Source organism: Anopheles ziemanni, unplaced genomic scaffold, assembly GCF_943734765.1.
Source record: "Anopheles ziemanni unplaced genomic scaffold, idAnoZiCoDA_A2_x.2 scaffold_12_ctg1, whole genome shotgun sequence".
In the NCBI taxonomy this organism is placed as follows: domain Eukaryota; kingdom Metazoa; phylum Arthropoda; class Insecta; order Diptera; family Culicidae; genus Anopheles; species Anopheles ziemanni.
The window spans coordinates 787,137-805,040 of record NW_026690043.1 but is presented as its reverse complement, the minus strand read 5'-3'; the positions used below and the strand labels follow the sequence as shown (position 1 = coordinate 805,040).

General features: G+C 39.3%; 2 protein-coding genes across 2 annotated transcripts; both read right to left on the bottom strand.

Moving 5' to 3' along the window:
- Positions 1-302: 302 nt before the first annotated feature.
- Positions 303-10,581, bottom strand: LOC131292829 (uncharacterized). The gene is made up of 5 exons (XM_058320914.1): positions 9,657-10,581; positions 5,941-6,042; positions 1,275-1,446; positions 1,137-1,198; positions 303-1,059 (listed from the first exon to the last, which is right to left on the bottom strand). Exons 1-5 carry the CDS (start codon positions 9,889-9,891, stop codon positions 803-805), a joined length of 828 nt encoding a protein of 275 aa, XP_058176897.1. The 5' UTR covers positions 9,892-10,581; the 3' UTR covers positions 303-802.
- Positions 10,582-15,004: 4,423 nt separating this feature from the next.
- LOC131292873 (guanine nucleotide-binding protein subunit beta-5) lies at positions 15,005-16,746 on the bottom strand. The gene is made up of 5 exons (XM_058320966.1): positions 16,580-16,746; positions 16,235-16,490; positions 15,755-16,166; positions 15,428-15,691; positions 15,005-15,361 (listed from the first exon to the last, which is right to left on the bottom strand). The coding sequence occupies exons 1-5, from the start codon at positions 16,695-16,697 to the stop codon at positions 15,350-15,352; spliced, it is 1,062 nt and encodes a 353-aa protein (XP_058176949.1). The 5' UTR covers positions 16,698-16,746; the 3' UTR covers positions 15,005-15,349.
- Positions 16,747-17,904: the final 1,158 nt, after the last annotated feature.

The following is a 17,904-nucleotide window of genomic DNA, read 5'->3' as shown; positions in this document are numbered from 1 at the left end:
ACGTTTCCTACTCTTAATGCTTTGGAATTTGAATAATTCTTGTGTTGTGTATTTAACATGCATTATATTGCTACTGAGATGCCGACGGTACTCGCTTTCGATTCGATAGCAAATGTTGTGCATTCGATGAATTGTGTTGTAATTTCTATGGTAAAAGGTGTAACAATCATAAAGCACATGTTTTTATGAATATTCAAGGCATGAAATGCTTCAGCATCATTGCGTAATTTAGTCTTGGTTTTTATGTTTGATATTTCAAATTTTGAAATTAAGCGGTGCTGACTTTCAATGCAAAATGCACCTGGCTGTATTGCTATATGAACCTATTTTGTGTTCGACCTGTTCACATTAAGCTGTTTGTTTATGTCCAACTACTTTTGAATGTAATTATATACAGAGTCTACCGTACCAAGTGTCTGAATAATTTTATGAAAATGCCCATGAAATACGGGTTGTGAGCATTTCACAGGAATACAGAAAAGTTTATTCCAATCCATCAAAGCAAATTGTAAGTAAGTCTACTTTTGATTTGTCCTTCCAACCACATTTGTCATAATATTCGTAGGTTAGTATTCGTGTTTAGTGTCCGTTTTGGTTCGATAATTTATATATGTTTTGTGTTCTGTTTGCTTAAAAATAAACAGTTTCTGTATTAAATCTTCTACTGGCACGCATACATGTTGGGTAATGCGTAGTTTTCGTTGGTACTATTTTATTTTGCTTTTGCTTCTAAATATTTTAGGCATTGCTCACTACGTCGCCCAGATTCAGGCCAATAATTTATGAGGTCGTTCGTTTTTTCTTATCGCTTCAGTGCTTCACTCATCGGAATAGTCTTTAGGTGATGTGCTCCAAAAGGACGAATTACCTGCTGACTATGCACAACATGCAATACACCAGGAGCGTCAACTGTATCCACACCATTTTCCTTTTCAAGTCTTTTATGCCGCTGATGTCTTCTAACGCACCAACAACACCAACCTATCATAATTAGTACTAAAGACCCGATAGCTCCACTTGCTATGCTTGCCGTTTCCAGCATGATTCTTGGTCGAGTTGCTAAAAATAGAAAAAAAGACAAAGCTCAGAGAAAAGAGTCGATAGATTTGCAACTAACAATTGTTTGATGAACTTACGTAGATAAGAGCCATCCAAATCTTTGTATTCACATCTTGGTCCCATGTATCCGTCAGCACACCTTCAAATGGATAAATAGAAAAAAAAAAACCTTTTATATATTCAACCCTTTCTTATCAGTTCGTTTCCGAACATACTCGCAATTGTATAGTAACGAATCTCCTATTTTCACCGTGAAGCATGTGGCATCGTTAAGGCAATACCATGCGGCATAAGCTGGCGGACATTTGTAGGTATGGAATGTAATATTTGGTCTAGGAGTTGAACTCGGTGGTCTGGGCTTCGGTGTTGTTCTGCTCGAACAACCATCTAGAAAGAAAAGTGGGAAAATGAAAACGAATACAAATGTTTATAGAAACCGCGTAATGAGAATGAATAGAAATCTTATTTATCATTTATATCATAGTAATCTTATTTATTTCTTTATACATTTGGGTATGACGACCATTACCGTATTTAAAGTGCACAGATGCACTAACTGACTTTTTTTGTTTCTAAGGGCATTATCATGGTAATCACTGTGGAAACCACGAGTAGTGTAGGGTATAACATTATGCCAGCTATGACGCAGCAAAACCAGAATGTCAAACATCCCCAGATGAAACAAATAAAACTGAGTTGAACATGCATGTGGTTTGCTGAACAGTAAATTCTCAAACTTATGAAAGCACAAGTAGTAGTGAAAATAAAAATCGAATACCAGTATTAGTTCAGCAATATATTTCTACACCGACGTTTGTGAAATAGATAGAAGTTTTTGATAATCTTTAACACGTTGACTACCATGGCTATAATTTTTAATAGCCAGCTGTCATTAGTTCTAAAGTTAATAAGTTTTTGTCCGATAAACAAAAGAAATTGCAACATAAAAATGATAGGAATATTAAAACCATTTGTCTGGGCGGCTTAGTCTTGGCTTAGCCTTCGAAAACAATCAATTTAACAAATTTTATAAGCAAATATTATGAAAAACGAGTTAAAACATATTTAAAAGATTTTATCTAACTCAAATTAACTGTTTCAAAAAACGATTTAAAACATTTAAAAGATTTTATACCTAGATGTCAAAGGACCTAGACGTTCAACTATTCTTCTTCTTCTTGGCGTAACGACCTCTTGGTCATGCCTGCCCATTAAGGGCTTACGAGACTTGTTTCCCTGTTGTACGTGGATAGTCAGTCCTCTCGTACAGGGTAGGGTCCGGTCTCGGTTGGGATTCGAACCCACGCCGTCGAGGTGGTGAGCCCCGGCGTGGGCCGATTTTCTAACCGGCGCTACCGCTCGGCTGTCGCGGACCCCCGTTCAATTATTATTGTTATTATTAAATTCAAACATAACTCTCAAGTAAAGACTAAAAACCATAACTTTTTTCTCAAACTCTTCTTCATTCGCCGAGCATCGTCGGGGCGTCAAGCTAGTAATGTATATTTGCGTTTATCATGTCGTAATTCTTGTGGTACTAGAAAACAAAACGTATCATCGTGGGTTTTTAAATCATACTGGTCGTCATAAAATCAACGCCGAACGATGTGTGGTTCGCCTATAGATCGTATTTATTTGTATCAATATTATCTACTACCTTGGCACGACTATTTTGTCTTTTTATATTTTATTAAGATCACGATATGAATCGTTTATGCACAAGTTTTCAAAAACAAAATCCTTCTTTGAAGAAAGACGCTATATTTTACTTTTCATCGCCAACCAAGTAAGTGGTAATATTGAAATTCAGGTACGTCGAGTTGTTATAAGAAATGTGTATAATCAGCATTTTGAAAAAAAAATGCTGCAACAAATCTTTAAATAACATGGCATTCAGGAAACAGCAGACCAAAACAGATGTATTGTGTACATAACAATCTTTTAGGCGCATTTGGCACGTGCTAGGCTGTCGTGGTAGAAAATCTGCCAGCACACAAGTACAACGGACGAAAGCAGAATGGGTAATAGCTACCAACGAGTATCAACGGGATACAAGCTATGAAAGTAAGATAAACTGCACACATCGTACCCGTGAAGAAATACAAACGCCAAACAGAATACAGCCCAAAAGTGACACAGGAGCATATTGAAAGCACATCTGGTACTCCATTGCATTCATCCCAAGAGTTTGAGATATCATGTTCGAATTCCATCCTCATCTTTACGCTGGATTTCTATGCCCATTCCTCTCTTTCTTTTTGTAAACCGAAACTTTCACAACGTTCGTTCTGTTGCACTTCTTAACATCTCTAGACAGCACCACACGCTCCTTTTCTAAAAAAAACCTTCAATGTACATAAGGAGGAACAGGACAAAGAAGACCATCGAAACGGCATTAAAGTAGGAACCAAAAGAGAGCGGGATTGCATCTGTTCATCCACATTTTGAACATCTCACTTGAACACAAGCTGGTCTTCAAACACGCTCTATCTACAGTGTCCTTTACGGCCAGATGACAATCAACTAGGATGCTCAGCCGAAAAGTAAAGAACACCGGTTGATTTCCATATGGTGGATGGAACTAACTGGCTGTTTGGCTGCTTAGTGACAAATAAGACACAAAAAAACATGGACCGGAAGACGGCGCAGAACCAAAGAAGAATCCCGAGAGCACCCGGCACATCTACAGTCACCAAGGGAAAAAGAGCCTGTACCGCGTGTCTAGCGAGCGTGAAGATCGCATGTCGAAGCTTTAGAAGTGGCAGTTGGTGAACTGAAGCAGCGCATACACATAAATTGGTATATGCAGCACACATGCAGGTCAAAGTACGTACATGTGAAAAAATGCAAACGCAAAAAAAATTCAACATGCTTTAACAGCATCAGAATCCTAGATTTCACGTCTAGATGGGTCTGTGAAGAAGAGACTTTGAAAAGGCACATGCTCGAAGTATCAGTGTGGTCAACCAACAGGATGGACTTAATTAAATAAACAGGTAAATAATGTCTGCACAAAAAGTTTGTCGGTAAATCTAAAAGACACGTAAGGCTGGTATCAGTGCTTTGTCGCACGATATTTTGTCGGACGTCAGGTCAGCAAAAGTTTCTGTAATTTTTCAAATTCTAAGAATATTAAGTGATTGTTTTTTTTTCCTAGATGAAAGCCACGATTCCGTGTTTATAAAATCCAACTTTGTTGACAGATAAAATCGGATGCGTCCATTCGATAAAATCCAACAATTACATACATACATTTCGGCTGTCAAAACTTGACGCGGTAAAGTACTGACATCAGCCTAAACGAAACGTAATCGCTGGTCTCTCGTGTATCGTCGATATTCAGGCCAAGCGTCATCAGTGCTTTGTTTATATTTTGCAATTTGGTAAAAGTTGCAACATTGCTTGATAGCTACAGCTATTATTTTGTTGTTTTTTGTTGAAAATACAAAAATACGCTAAATAATCGCAGAATCTCAATAAATATTGATTCGTTTGTTTACGTGTGGACAAGATTGCGCATGCGATTATAGGGTAGGTGAGCCAAAATTCTTTGACAGATTGAGCAGCGGAATTACACGATTACGCTAGCGATTACGTTTCGTTTCCCGTACCCTTAATATAAAAACCGTATATTTCTTGTTTGTATTTACGATCATCTTTAACCGGCCCGCTACACGAGCCGCAAACTCCAACCGCAAACTCAAAAACCGTATGAGCCACGCTACACGAGCCGCAAACTCGGGGAACAGCCGAATAGTTTACGTCAAAATCTTTTCAGCTCCGTGAGGTGAAAACTGCACCCGCAAAGTTTTTGCCAGCTAACCGCAAACTCAAATGCGCCAGAAGAAGAAGACGATAAAGAAATAAATGTAAACATAACAAATCTCAAAATCAAAATAAACGGACATACGGTGATAAATGTACGTGTTTATTTTGCAGCTACGGTATTATTTTGTCATTTTATAGCTAGAATATCAATTATAAATTCACTATAGATGTACTTATTTGCTATTTATTTTCCTGTGATGAAACTAAATTACATTTCCGTTGGATTTTCAGGTTACTCGGCAGGTTGTTTTTTCGGGTAGTTAGCCACACTTCACTCGTAAACTTATACGGTTTTTGAGTTTGCGGTTGGAGTTTGCGGCTGGTATTTTTTTTACAGTAAGTATTTTTTTAACAAACTCATCCAACACCATTTACTTGAATATTCTATCTTGGTTTAGGCCGGTTACACGAAGTTATCCGTTTTCAACATAAGCATTTGAATGAAGTAAAACTTTTGGTACGCTGAAAATTAGATGATCGTCCAGTTTCAGGTTCTAGGGATAGTCTGGTGCATATTTCATGGTGAATATTAATGCATAAATGATTAATGCATTATAGAAGATTAATGATACTAAAAATAAGAACATAATAATAGTCAATAGAATAGTTTTGCATTTAACGTTACGCTCTGCTACGGGTATTTGTATCTTAACTCGTTTTTTGCGTCGAGCTGGTGAGCCCCGGCCGCTCATGGGCCGATTTTCTAACCGGCGCCTAGAAATATATGAGATGACCGATTGCCGACCCTGATATCTAGACAAACAGGTCAGCAAATCAGGTGAAATTGTACCGAGTAGTGCATAGCCAATGAGAAGTAACATATAATGAGGGATTTGATGCTGTAACTAAGAACTGAGTAGCATGGGCACGCTGGTATGACGTTATTACCTGTTGTATGGCTTCAAACTGCCCTTGTGAATTGACCGAAGATGGTGACTGAAGATGGAAATCTTTTCATTATTATAATTCTAAAATAATTCTAGAATTATAATTCTAAATTGTGCCATGTTTCATGCCACATGCCATAAAATCATTACTAAACAAACTTCTTACCTGTCATTTGTAATGCTGAACTAAAAACTAGAAATATTGCCAAAACAGAGACAGTCCTACTGTTGAACATGAGAAGCTTTTGATGGTTGATTTGTCGCCTTCCTGCAAAGATAAATGATTGAATTATTTAAAAAAATATCTATTTTCTTTTTATATTCTTTTTGTACAGTATGAGGTTGTTTTTGAATAGCTCTTATTTATAGGTTTTTGTATTCTGAACAGGTAGTTTAAAATAATAGTTCAGGAGATGTAGAAATAGCCTTTAACTTAGGATAAAATAGATTGTTGCCGCATACCGCTACCATGACGAAAATTTAAATTTAAACTTTAAGGGGAAAACATGTTACCACAAACATTGCCAAAGGATAACTTTTTTAACGAAATGTCTTCATAAATTGCATGCCTTATGTATTTTTTAAAATTTAAATTACTTAATATAAAAATGTTCCTATATAAGATATAACAAATACCATTTTCACTTAATTGAATAGAATAATGTTCATAAAATTCTGAACACAACATCGATTCTTTCTCTAATATTCTTATCTATTTTAAAGCTTTAAAGGTTACTCAGAATTTGTTTACAAGCAAACTCACGAATAATCTTGTTTTTAGTGTTTTCTGGACGATTATTTTGGTTTATTTAGCAGCCACTGTAGGAAGGTAGACAATTGCTGCACGTTTACTAATAGTTTTATTTATAGTATTATAACTATCCCCGGTCATTATGACTAAATACTTTTATTCAAGGTCGTTTAGTATTGGAAGAAACTCGTAACCAAATGATGTTCGTTTTTATCGTACTATTTCAAACGATCGTACTAGAGCAGATTCTCATACCTGATTAAAAAATCTTTGTCTCGCAGGTTGTTTTTAACTGTTTAATAGAGATTTTATGATAATGGGCTGAATCGGTGAATGCGAATGAAAAATAAGGAAGACAATATTAACATGAAGATCGATAACAAATATTCAACACCCTAAATACATTCTTGTAGTTGAACGTAGTTTGCTGCGTAATCTAAAATAGGTTAGCGTAAGTAGGGTTAACCTGACAACATCCAGCCAAACGGTGACTCACACAGAAAATCAGAATAATCACATGACATATGGCCTTAGTAGGCAGTCCTTCACTCAATAGAGGACTATGTCTCCAGGTTAGCTTGCGAAGACCCTGGAAGCTGGATTCAAAAGCCGTACTGGAGTAAATTTTCACCGAAGAAAAAGAAGAAGAAGAAGATTACGTACCCAACGTTGCGTCATGAAATTAATTGACATTAAAAAGTAAATAATTTCATGATTTCAATTAGATCGAATAACAGACAGGATAATAATGTTTTTCGTACAAGCGGCTCAATGCAGGAATTGTTGATGTTCACTTTTCTATGTAGCATATAATTTCTGCTTTGTAATACTGTAAAATTTTCCATAAAGAGAAATGTGAATTCATGAACAAAGGTATCATCTTTTGACTATGGATAGGTTAAATCTTTGAAAAAATAGCTCTTTGATCTTCTTTGAATCTTTTATAAAAGAGTTTGAACCCACAGTCGTTACAAAGTTGTAGACCACAAATGAAGTTAAAAGTAAACACAACCAATATTATAAACAAATCCCCAGCGAGGTGTGGTATTGATTACGCTCCATTTTTTACTTTTTATTAGATTTTGAGGAAGGAATGTATCTGTCAAGCGCGTCTTGCAGATAACTTCTGGAAAAATATGACAGATACATTCCTCGTCTAATAAGGGTATAAAGGAGACTTTTGTCACTTTGGAACTTTCATTGTCATTGTTTCATTAGTAATTAGCCCAAAACTAAGCCAATGTGTAAAATTTGGGCATCGTCGTCATATTAAATCTTTTAACACTTTGACGGCCGCACAATTCACGGAGTCGCAACGCTTGGCGACCGGTGCGTTTGCACTAGTTCCTCCGTATCTGGCCACTCTGTTTTATCATTCTTTTTCAATCTTTATTAGAATTTATACGAACGAACAGCAACGCGCCCTGTGAAATTTGTTTACTTTCCATTTGATCTTTGTTTATATCCAGTAGTCTGTGGTGCGTGTCTGGCGACAGCGTTGACAGCACACCAAAATGATGTGATCGGATGCAAACTGAAACGGTGCCGTTACATCTATCGATGTACCCGGCCGTCAGAGTGTGAACTAACTGGAAGTTACAAAGATGTATGAGCAATGTAAATAGAGTAGAACAATGACTACTTCATAGATGTCAATAGATAATTTATTCATAAATTAGGTTAAGCATACAAGTTTTGAAATCCCCCTAGCAATTCGTCATCGGTTTTTAAGTTACTAAAAAAATACTCGCTGTTTAGTGAAATTTGACGGGTGACACATCGACCGGTAAATCGTGATGCACTGTATGGGAGAGGTCTTGCAATTCGTTGGGGGATGTTTTACAAGCGCTTGACCGCAGGTCTACACGACACTGCGACAATCCTGCGACCGAGAGTTTCTTTTCGGGTTTCGGGTTTCGGGAGAGGAAATTGCAGTTTTACAAGATACAGTTATTTTCAGATGATATCATAACAGTAGCAGGGTTATTTCAACTGCATAATAAACAAGATTGCGTTATAAAATCAACTGATGCAGTTGGAATATCATGTGCTGCAGTTGGAATAAATGCTGCAACTGTTATATGATCTGAAAATCCCTGTTGGATAATGTTTGTTGTCATCTGTTGATTCATTTTTGGTAAGATCGGCACCGTCTTTAACACGTTAAGCGCTATGCCCAAATTGCTTTCCGTTCTGCCAGCGATTCGTAGAAACGCCGGCCTACCCAACGGGCTCTGTCGGTCCGAACAGACCGACGCCGGCTTACGGGGAAGGACAATGTCGGCCCCATGGGGCCGACGTAGCGCTTAACGTGTTAATTGGCTTCATTATCTTTTATTTTATTATTTAACATATTTTGAATCGGTTAGAAAAGATTACTTTTCTCTGAGGATATAGTTTCTTGGTAGTTGTACTAGCTTTCTTTGGCAGTTGTAACATGCAAGAGAGGTGATAGGAAATAAAGGTTACTAGGCTTATTCCTTTGCGTGACATATGGATAGCCTGTCGTTATGAAATCTCGCGTATGATGAGGATCCGGGTTTTGGTTGAGCATTGCCACTGAGCGAACTCTACGGTGCGTGTTCTAACTGGCGTAACTGCTTGGCTATCTCGAAGAGTCATTCCGACTTTTCTTATGATATTTACATATGGTTAAATAATAAGTTGAGTAATTCGTATTCAAATTCAAAACGGTCAGGTATGTTATGTTCTCGCAAACTATTTATCAGAAAACGTACTATGTATTTTATCGTTTCTGTACAATCAGATATGTAGTAAAAAACGGAGTGCAAAGAAATTACTAACCACCTAATACATCGACAGCTAGGCAATACATCAAAGTATACGATTGCCTTTGCTGAGTTTTACCTGTGACGAAATGAAGTGGAATTTTTATGATAGCTGTGAAGGATTGGCTCTCTGGTTTACATTATCTAACTAATAACTTTATCTTAATGACTTGCATACACAAGATAAATTATACCAATAGTAACAAACGGAACGATGATAACCTGCGTACCTGACTACAGCAATCGTTGGCTTCTTTATTCGCCACAAATTTGATGGAGTTTGAGTAAAATTTGTGTTAAGTTTGTACAACATTAATTTCAACAAACCCTTACGGCACTTACCAGCAAATCGAGCAAGGATTTTGAATAAATCTATTGCAGCAAGTTGGGGTTTAACTCCGGATTCACAGGTTGGTTTCGTCCATTTGGTTAATTTCCTATTGCTTTCGTCGTTTATAGCATTTCTGCATGAGACACAATATTTAATGCCTCCCTTGCCGGTGTAGACTGGTATTTTCTGTGCAGACCAGTTTTGATTATTTACTGTTACATAATCTGTAACTTCCCTCTGCTGCATTTTGTTTTTTTTTGTATAACTTGGGCACTACTAATCAACAACCAGGTTTACTTCAAAATTGTATTTGCTTCAGTTGTGCAGTAACCATCTATGCCGTCATGTTTGCTTCTTCTTTTTCTTATTATGACTATTGTACACTTGCGACACAAACACTATCGAATGGATGCTCCACGCGTTGTGATTCACAAACACAATCAAATACAGCACAGCAAAATTGATCTGTTTTAGGGTTTTCTGATCAAATACAACATTTTTTCAAACACCCTACATCATCGTACTTCATAGTAGGAGCTGCCCTTCAGGCGATAGGATTCAACTGAACAATTCACACATATTTCACTTGCGCAGCAAGAATGAACCAACGTACTACTGAAGTAGGTGACCAATCTATGCACGATATTTTTTTGTAACAGTTGCTATTGTAGCGGTACACTTCAATCTCAAATCATTAAAATGAAAACACATATGAACACATTTCACAAAATCACAATAAAACATAACTCCACAAGGCTAGCAGCAGCAAGCTTCAAGTTAATAATTACAGTATGCTACAGTTCCGACGTGTCTGCCAGCTGCTCTAACATAGAAGACACACTTCCATCTATGTTTTTACTCGAATGAAAGACGCTTGCATTCAGCACTGTTCATCGTTTCGCACTTTTTTCTAGACTGACCAGGTTCAATTCAAAGAATTGCCCATCTCTAGCTGGAAGACCAGCATTTTCGCCGCTCGTTTTTGGGGCGAAAATGCAAGTTCTTTCCCAAAATTCGGGCCAAATATGCTCTTCAAAATCAGCGGTAAAAATGACCTCGACGCGGGTTTTGTTGGAGCTTACGATGAGCTCAAGGTCCCTGAACCGGTAGGCCGAACCGGGACTGCAACGTGCAGTACGAACACATTCGCATTTTGTGCACCAACACATCCATACCGTGTTGGACACGTATCTTATACGTATAAATACATTCACAATGGCGGCCTTGTGTCATTTTTGACATAATGACAGAATTTAGAACATCCCCGCTAGGCAGCTCGAAATATCGTGCTAAAAACGCGTCCTACGCGCGAACAAACGTCCTACTTTTTTGTACGGAGATAAAACAAATGTAGGACGTTTTTCGAGTAATCATGCTACTTCGTCCTAGTCACCATACAAAACTGCTCGATGTTTGTGTCACGTAGGACGATTTTCTCGAAATCGCCCTAGCGGTATCTATCGAAATTCGGATAGATAAGGCAACAATAACAATAGGAGCACGGGCAAGAAATACCGACCTGCTACACGAGCCGCAAACTCCAACCGCAAACTCATAAACCGTATAAGTTTACGTCAAAATCTTTGCGGTTCGTGTAGCCGCGTTTTGCGGTACCAAGCTACACGAGCCGCAAACTCAAAAACTTGGCGGCGCAAAGAGGTTTTTGTTTTTGATTTTTCAGTTAACTCAAAAATCTTCCTTCAAAGCAAACAAGATCTTATTTCAATGCACAAAAAAAGTAAAAGATGGATAATCTGTTGATGAGTGAAGTGTGGCTAACTACCCTATCGCGGGTCATCGAGTTGAGTGCCCAAAACTTGCAACAACGCAACAGGCGTATTGTGCGTAGGCAAGAAGATGGCAACCGTTTGCTGGACAATACTGTAGCAGAGCAAGCAAATGAAACTATAATTAACTTTCTTCGCATGAAGAAGGAAGATTTTGATGTTCTCAAGTTACATAAAAAGTGGTAGTATAAAATATTTTAATCTTTATCATTAAACATTTTGAAACTTTTGGATAACATCAGTTGGTGGACCGGACTTTGCTAACCCCTGATCTATAGTGAATTTATAATTGATATTCTAGCTATAAAATGACAAAATATGACTGTAGCTGCAAAATAAACACGTACTTCTTCTTCTTCTTCTTCGTCGAGGATTTACACCAGTAGGGCTATTGAATCCAGCTTCCTGGGCGTTCGCAAGCCAATCTGGTGACATAGACCTCTATTAATGTTAAAGGACCGGCTGCTAAGGCCATATAATAAACACATACATTTATCACCATATGTTCGATTATTTTGTTTTTGAGATTTGTTATGTTTACATTTACTTCTTCTTCATCTTCTTCTTCTGGCGCATTTGAGTTTGCGGTTAGCTGCCAAAAACTTCGCGGGTGCAGTTTTCAGCTCACGGAGCTGAAAAGTTTCTGACGCAAACTTTTCGGTTGTTCCCCTCTTTGCGCCGCAAAGTTTTTGAGTTTGCGGGTCGTGTAGCGGGGCTCATACAAAAAACGACTCAGAAACTATCCCAGTGCTACAAAATCTTACTGGTGAAAGCTTTCTCACCATAGTGAAAAAGTGGCTTTTTAGCTGGCCCCATTTTGGTTCTGCCTTCATGCCCTGTAGGAATTGGCAAAGCTTTGGAAAAAAGCTCGGAGCGTAAGCTTTGACCAGTCACGCCTCGCGATTGCTTCGCATTGACTTCTGCGTTGGTGGTCGTGCACCCGTGGCTCGGTCACCGTTCGCGCCTCATCTCTTCTTTCTTTCTTTCCTTATCCAGCTTAAATGCTTAAATCTATCGCGCGTGTCTGATCGACAGTATGTCCACAGCGCTGGTACGATGCAGTCTCAGTCGGCTGGCTGTGCGTGCTCCGTCCGATTTGCGCACACGTTGTTCCATGCATGCATGCGGCGGGGGTCTTCTATACGATGCGATGTCGTCGCGTGTCGATTCCGTTCCTTCCTTCTATAAAATAGCGAACTATACACGTTAGGCCATCGCTGGCTCCAACAATCACCGTTCTTGTTTCCAATATAAAATAGGTTTTGATGCGCTCAGGCATCACGAAAAAAAAATTCTAAGTCCAAATATAGAATTTTTCATAAATTTTTTTGTTTCAGAAATCGAATGTGCATCATCTGACGACATGCTGATGTAATCGATTTGTTCGTGACCCAAAGGGAAACAGTTTTTCGGCTCTAATGGGCAAACGGTTGAAGATAGCTAATTGCGGTCTTCGACAAAGTTTTGGTTAACAATAAATTACAACTTTTTTACTTGCACCACTTTCGTCTCCGAGGCTTCCTTCACCCCATAGAAATAAAATTAATAAAACGGTAATTTTTTTTTTAGCATTCAAAAATTAACTAAAACTTTGCCTATGACTGTAAGGTACTGCAAGAAACATAATGAAACGTTTAGGAAACAGTTTTATCCGAGCGAAGATCATATGTAATTTTGTTCTAGTTGAAATGTTCTGTACTGGTATTGCGGCGGTGGAAACTCGAAAGGTAAGAATGACGGATGGAGAAGAGGCATATACCGCGTGGCAAGTGTACGGTTGAGACCGCAGCGTGTTTTCATGGTCGATACGGACATTTAATAAAGCGTGTCCAGGAACGAAATTCCGCTGCCATCTATGGCATGCTACCGCGTCGGCTAGCAGCGATAGACTGAAGAGTATATTAAAATCATATCGCACGCACGTGAACGCACTGGAAACGAATGAAAGAATGCAGAGAAATCCAGAAACGCGGTACGCGTCTGCTGGTGCGAACGAATGGTTGAAGCTAAACCTATACATATTTACACATCGTAAATCGCAGGGGATACACTGCCGCAGGTGTGAAAGCGAGGGAAAAAAAACGAGACAAAAGTAGTAAAGCTTATTTTTAATTGCGCCGTTCTACGCTTCGAACAGAGCCGAACTTGCCTCATCAACTTTGTGGGAGAGGAATGAAAGGGGAGCAGAGTGAGCTGCTCGCCCGTGTACAGATAGGACAATACATACAAATATTAAAGCTCCCGACTGATTCTTGCGGACTGGGTATGCCAATAAGACGAAGAAGAATACAACAACCATTAACTACGCGAAGTTATATCAAATGCAAAATTGGCTTTCAAAAACATGAGTTTCATAACTCAATGTCAAGATGAAAATCGATTCCTACACGCTTTCTAGACTCCACCGTCGCCTGACTGGCGCTGAACTCCATGCAAAAAAAACCTAGCGTGGTTCGCGCGACATCGCGCAAGGTTTTTTTTTATATGGAGTTCAGCTTCTGTCAGGCGACGTCGCGGTATAGTGTGGACCCCGAGCTATAGTTTCTTTTTACACGCTTTCCAGACTGCACCGTCGCGTAACGAGACGTCGCCTGACAGGCGCAGAACTCCATGCAAAAAAACCTAGCGCGATTCGCGAGACATCGCGCAAGGTTTTTTTATATGGAGTTCAGCTCCTGTCAGGCGACGTCGCGCTGTAGTGTGGACCCCGGGTAACTTTCAATGTTACCATACTCGGTGTCCACACTACACCGCGACGTCGCCTGACAGCAGCTGAACTCCACATAAAAAAACCTTGCGCGATGTCGCGCGAATCGCACTAGGTTTTTTTGCATTCCCGGTTGACAGAAATTTAAATTGTTGCTGGTACTATGTAGTTCCAGCAAGAGTCCCAGCAATCTGCCATGGAAAAACTTGCTGTAACTACATGACAGCTGCAAAAAATTTGAATTTTTGTCAACCGGGTTGAGTTCAGCGCCAGTCAGGCGACGTCGCGTTACGCGACGGTGCAGTCTGGAAAGCGTGACTCGGGGTCCACACTACAGCGCGACGTCGCCTGACAGGAGCCGAACTCCATACTCGGGGTCCACACTACAGCGCGACTTCGCCTGTCAGGAGCTGAACTCCATATAGGAGGTGGAGTTCAGCGCCTGTCAGGCGACGTCGCGTTACGCGACGGTGCAGTCTGGAAAGCGCGTATAAAAAAAACCTTGCGCGATGTCGCGCGAATCGCGCTAGGTGTTTTTTGCATGGAGTTCAGCCGCCTGTCAGGCAACGTCGCGTTTCGGGACGGGACGTCGCGCTGTAGTGTGGACCCCGAGTGAGAGTTAAAGTATTATGCATTGTAATTAATTTTAATACAAACATAAAATTGATGGTTCCAATCATATGTACTTTTTCCATTACGAGTAGCTAACCAATGGAGTTAGGAACTTTTGTTCTATTGTGAAAATATTCCATAAAACCTTTTATGTGTAGAGTAATTCAAATAAACCCAATTTTGGAATAAGAAAAAACTAAAATTTAGACCTGCAATATATTTTGTGTTTTTGCTGTCATGAAAAATATTCATATTATCTCTACTTGATTGTATTGTTTATTACATAGATCGCCACAGGCCTTTAGTTATTTCTATTTTTCGAAATTTCACTGCAGAACCAACAATTAAGCTTTAAAAATCGTACATTACCACAACGAGTACATCGAATGTGTTGAAAATTTAGTGAAGCAAATTTTTCTTAGACATTCATTTTACCAGAATAACGTCCTATAGGCTAACATGGATCAGTAAAGGTACTGGAACAATTCTACGGTTAGACTAGTAGTTCACTTTGCTATATTGCCACAAAGCGCCTTGACTCATAAACTGTTCAGCTAATAATACTGGTTCCAACATTTGATTAGATGGAGATTTCGGTTTATGCCCAGATCTGAAAGAATATTGGCAACTGTTAGTTTTCGCAGTTCACGTTGCTTGAACGTACAATACATATTACCCTCAGTGTGTAATCCCAGCTTCCTGTTGATAACGCCGTGCCATCTGGTGATACTTGAAGACAAGAAACTTTATTTTCATGACCGTACAGCAGACAAACTCGTTGTGCTTTGAGCGTATCCCAAACATTGACAGTATAGTCATTGTATCCAGCAAACAATAAGCGTCCGCTTACAGAAAAATCAACACAATTCACACCAAAAATAATACTATCCTTGTTGAACACGGCCACCTCTTTATCCGCTCGCATATCAAAAAGACGACACTAAAGATGTACAGATAGTGTAATTCTTATATTACAAATGTGATAAAAATATTTTCTACTTACAGTACTATCGTCCGACCCGGTGCTGATTGCATCGCCACTGGGGTGAAATTTAACGCTATTAACATCAGACTGGTGGCCTTCGAAAGATTGAACCACATGCCCTGAGCGCATATCCCAAATGAACGCCATCTTGTCGCAGCTTCCAGATACGAACGTGTTTCCAGTCTCATTGGGAGCTAGATCTATGGACATCACGTCTCCGGTATGACCATGAAAGCTTTGCAGAAGCTGTCCGGATTCAACATCCCAAAGAGCACAAGTAGAGTCACCACTACCCGTTAAAATTTGTTGATCAGAATTTGGAAAAATACAGCAGGACATGTAGCTTGTATGTGTGCCCACTGTTTTTTTCCTTGCGGATATATCCTCTTCCAGCGTTATAGGGTAAACAGTTACTTTATTATCCAACCCTCTAAAATGAAGTATTATAACATTAGTAAACTGTTTGTTTTTTCCTACTGCCGCTAATACACTACTTACCCACAAGCCACCAGATTGCCTGATGGAGCATACGAACATCCCATTACCCAAGTTGTAGGCATCGTAACTGCATGCTCTTTGTTAGTGGTGAAAGCATCCCAAATAATCAGCTTACCATCCTGGGATGAGGATACAATGTGACGTTTGTCCGGAGACCAATCAGAACACAGTACTTTTGCCTGATGACCCTTGAGAACACGGCGCGGTTTTATGTTTAAATAACTTATCAACTCCAAGCGATCCGCTACTGACGATACTGAGATTAAAAAGCAGACAAAAATAAGGTGTAACAAACATCTTCAAACCGATCGATACAAACAGAATGCATAAGTATGTTCATCTCACGGGTAACATCGTTCAACTTTTGCCGTTCTTCTTCCAACTTAGATTTCAGGCTTTCCGCCTCTTTGATCAGGGCGGACACTTTATCGGAATTGTGTACGTTGCTCAGAATGTCGGTCATAGTATTATATTGTCGGATACGAATGTCCTGTTACCACTCGCGATGTTATCGAGCGTCGTCTGTGAAGTGTTGGCAGAATCGGGATTCGGAAGATTCGAAGATTCGATCCCTGGACAGATTCTAAAGATTCAAATCCCATTTGACGGATTCTAAAGATTCGAATCGTATCTGACGGATTCTAAGTATTTGATTCGATTAGGATTCGAATCAGATTTGATTGGTTTGGGACTCGATTTGATTCGATTCTGACTTGATCCTAAACTGTTTGAATCGACTCACAATGATTTGAGTCGAATTAGTCACATAACTAGTCGATCTATTGATCGATCTGTAATTGATTTAAGTTTACTCAAATCGAACGCTGGGTAGAATGTTCATTGGACATAGATTGAGTTTTTTGCGCGATTTGCAAGTTAGGCTCTAGAAAAATTCCTGGAACCTAGTTTTTACAAAGAAATACAGTAGAATGTCCATTATCCGAGTTGTTCTACCCAACCAAACCCATTTCATCAGGACCAGACCATTTTTACCGGATTCTGAATCGGATTCTAGGGATTCAGATTAGGATACACAATTTCCAGACCGACATTGATATGTTTACATGATGATGATGATGATGATGATGATGATGATGATGATGATGATGATGATGATGATGATGATGATGATGATGATGATGATGATGATGGGTTTCACCGCTTACCCCTACAAAGTTTTGAGAGGGACAAAAGTATCTTCACCGGTAGCAAAACGAGTGGTATTTCATGACACCGTGATATCACAACACTACAAGCACCGAGGCTAGATTTGTGAGCCATTTCAAGGTTACTTTTGCGAAGCTATGCCTGTGTCTGAAGGAAATATGCCGCGTTTGGGTAACCTTGTGGGAAGCCATATTGAATTTGCAAGCTTACAACGTTCACTCGCAGGGTGGCGCTACTGTGCAAGCAGTCAATTGGTTTTCTGTCTCTTTCTACCTGATGGAATAGATGTACTCAACCAAAAAAGCCGCCGAAATTGTTTGTTTTGATCAGCGTCAGTCCAGTATCTGTTTGGCTATTTACAGCCGCTACCGGCCAGCTCTGTCGTACGCTCCTCGAACTTTGTCTTGTAAGCCCGATCGTTGGCTTCTGTACGTTCAGCTTTCGCTCCGATTCGCTCGTCTTGTTCGTTGCTGAACAAGGTAACTAAACCAAGCTAAACAACT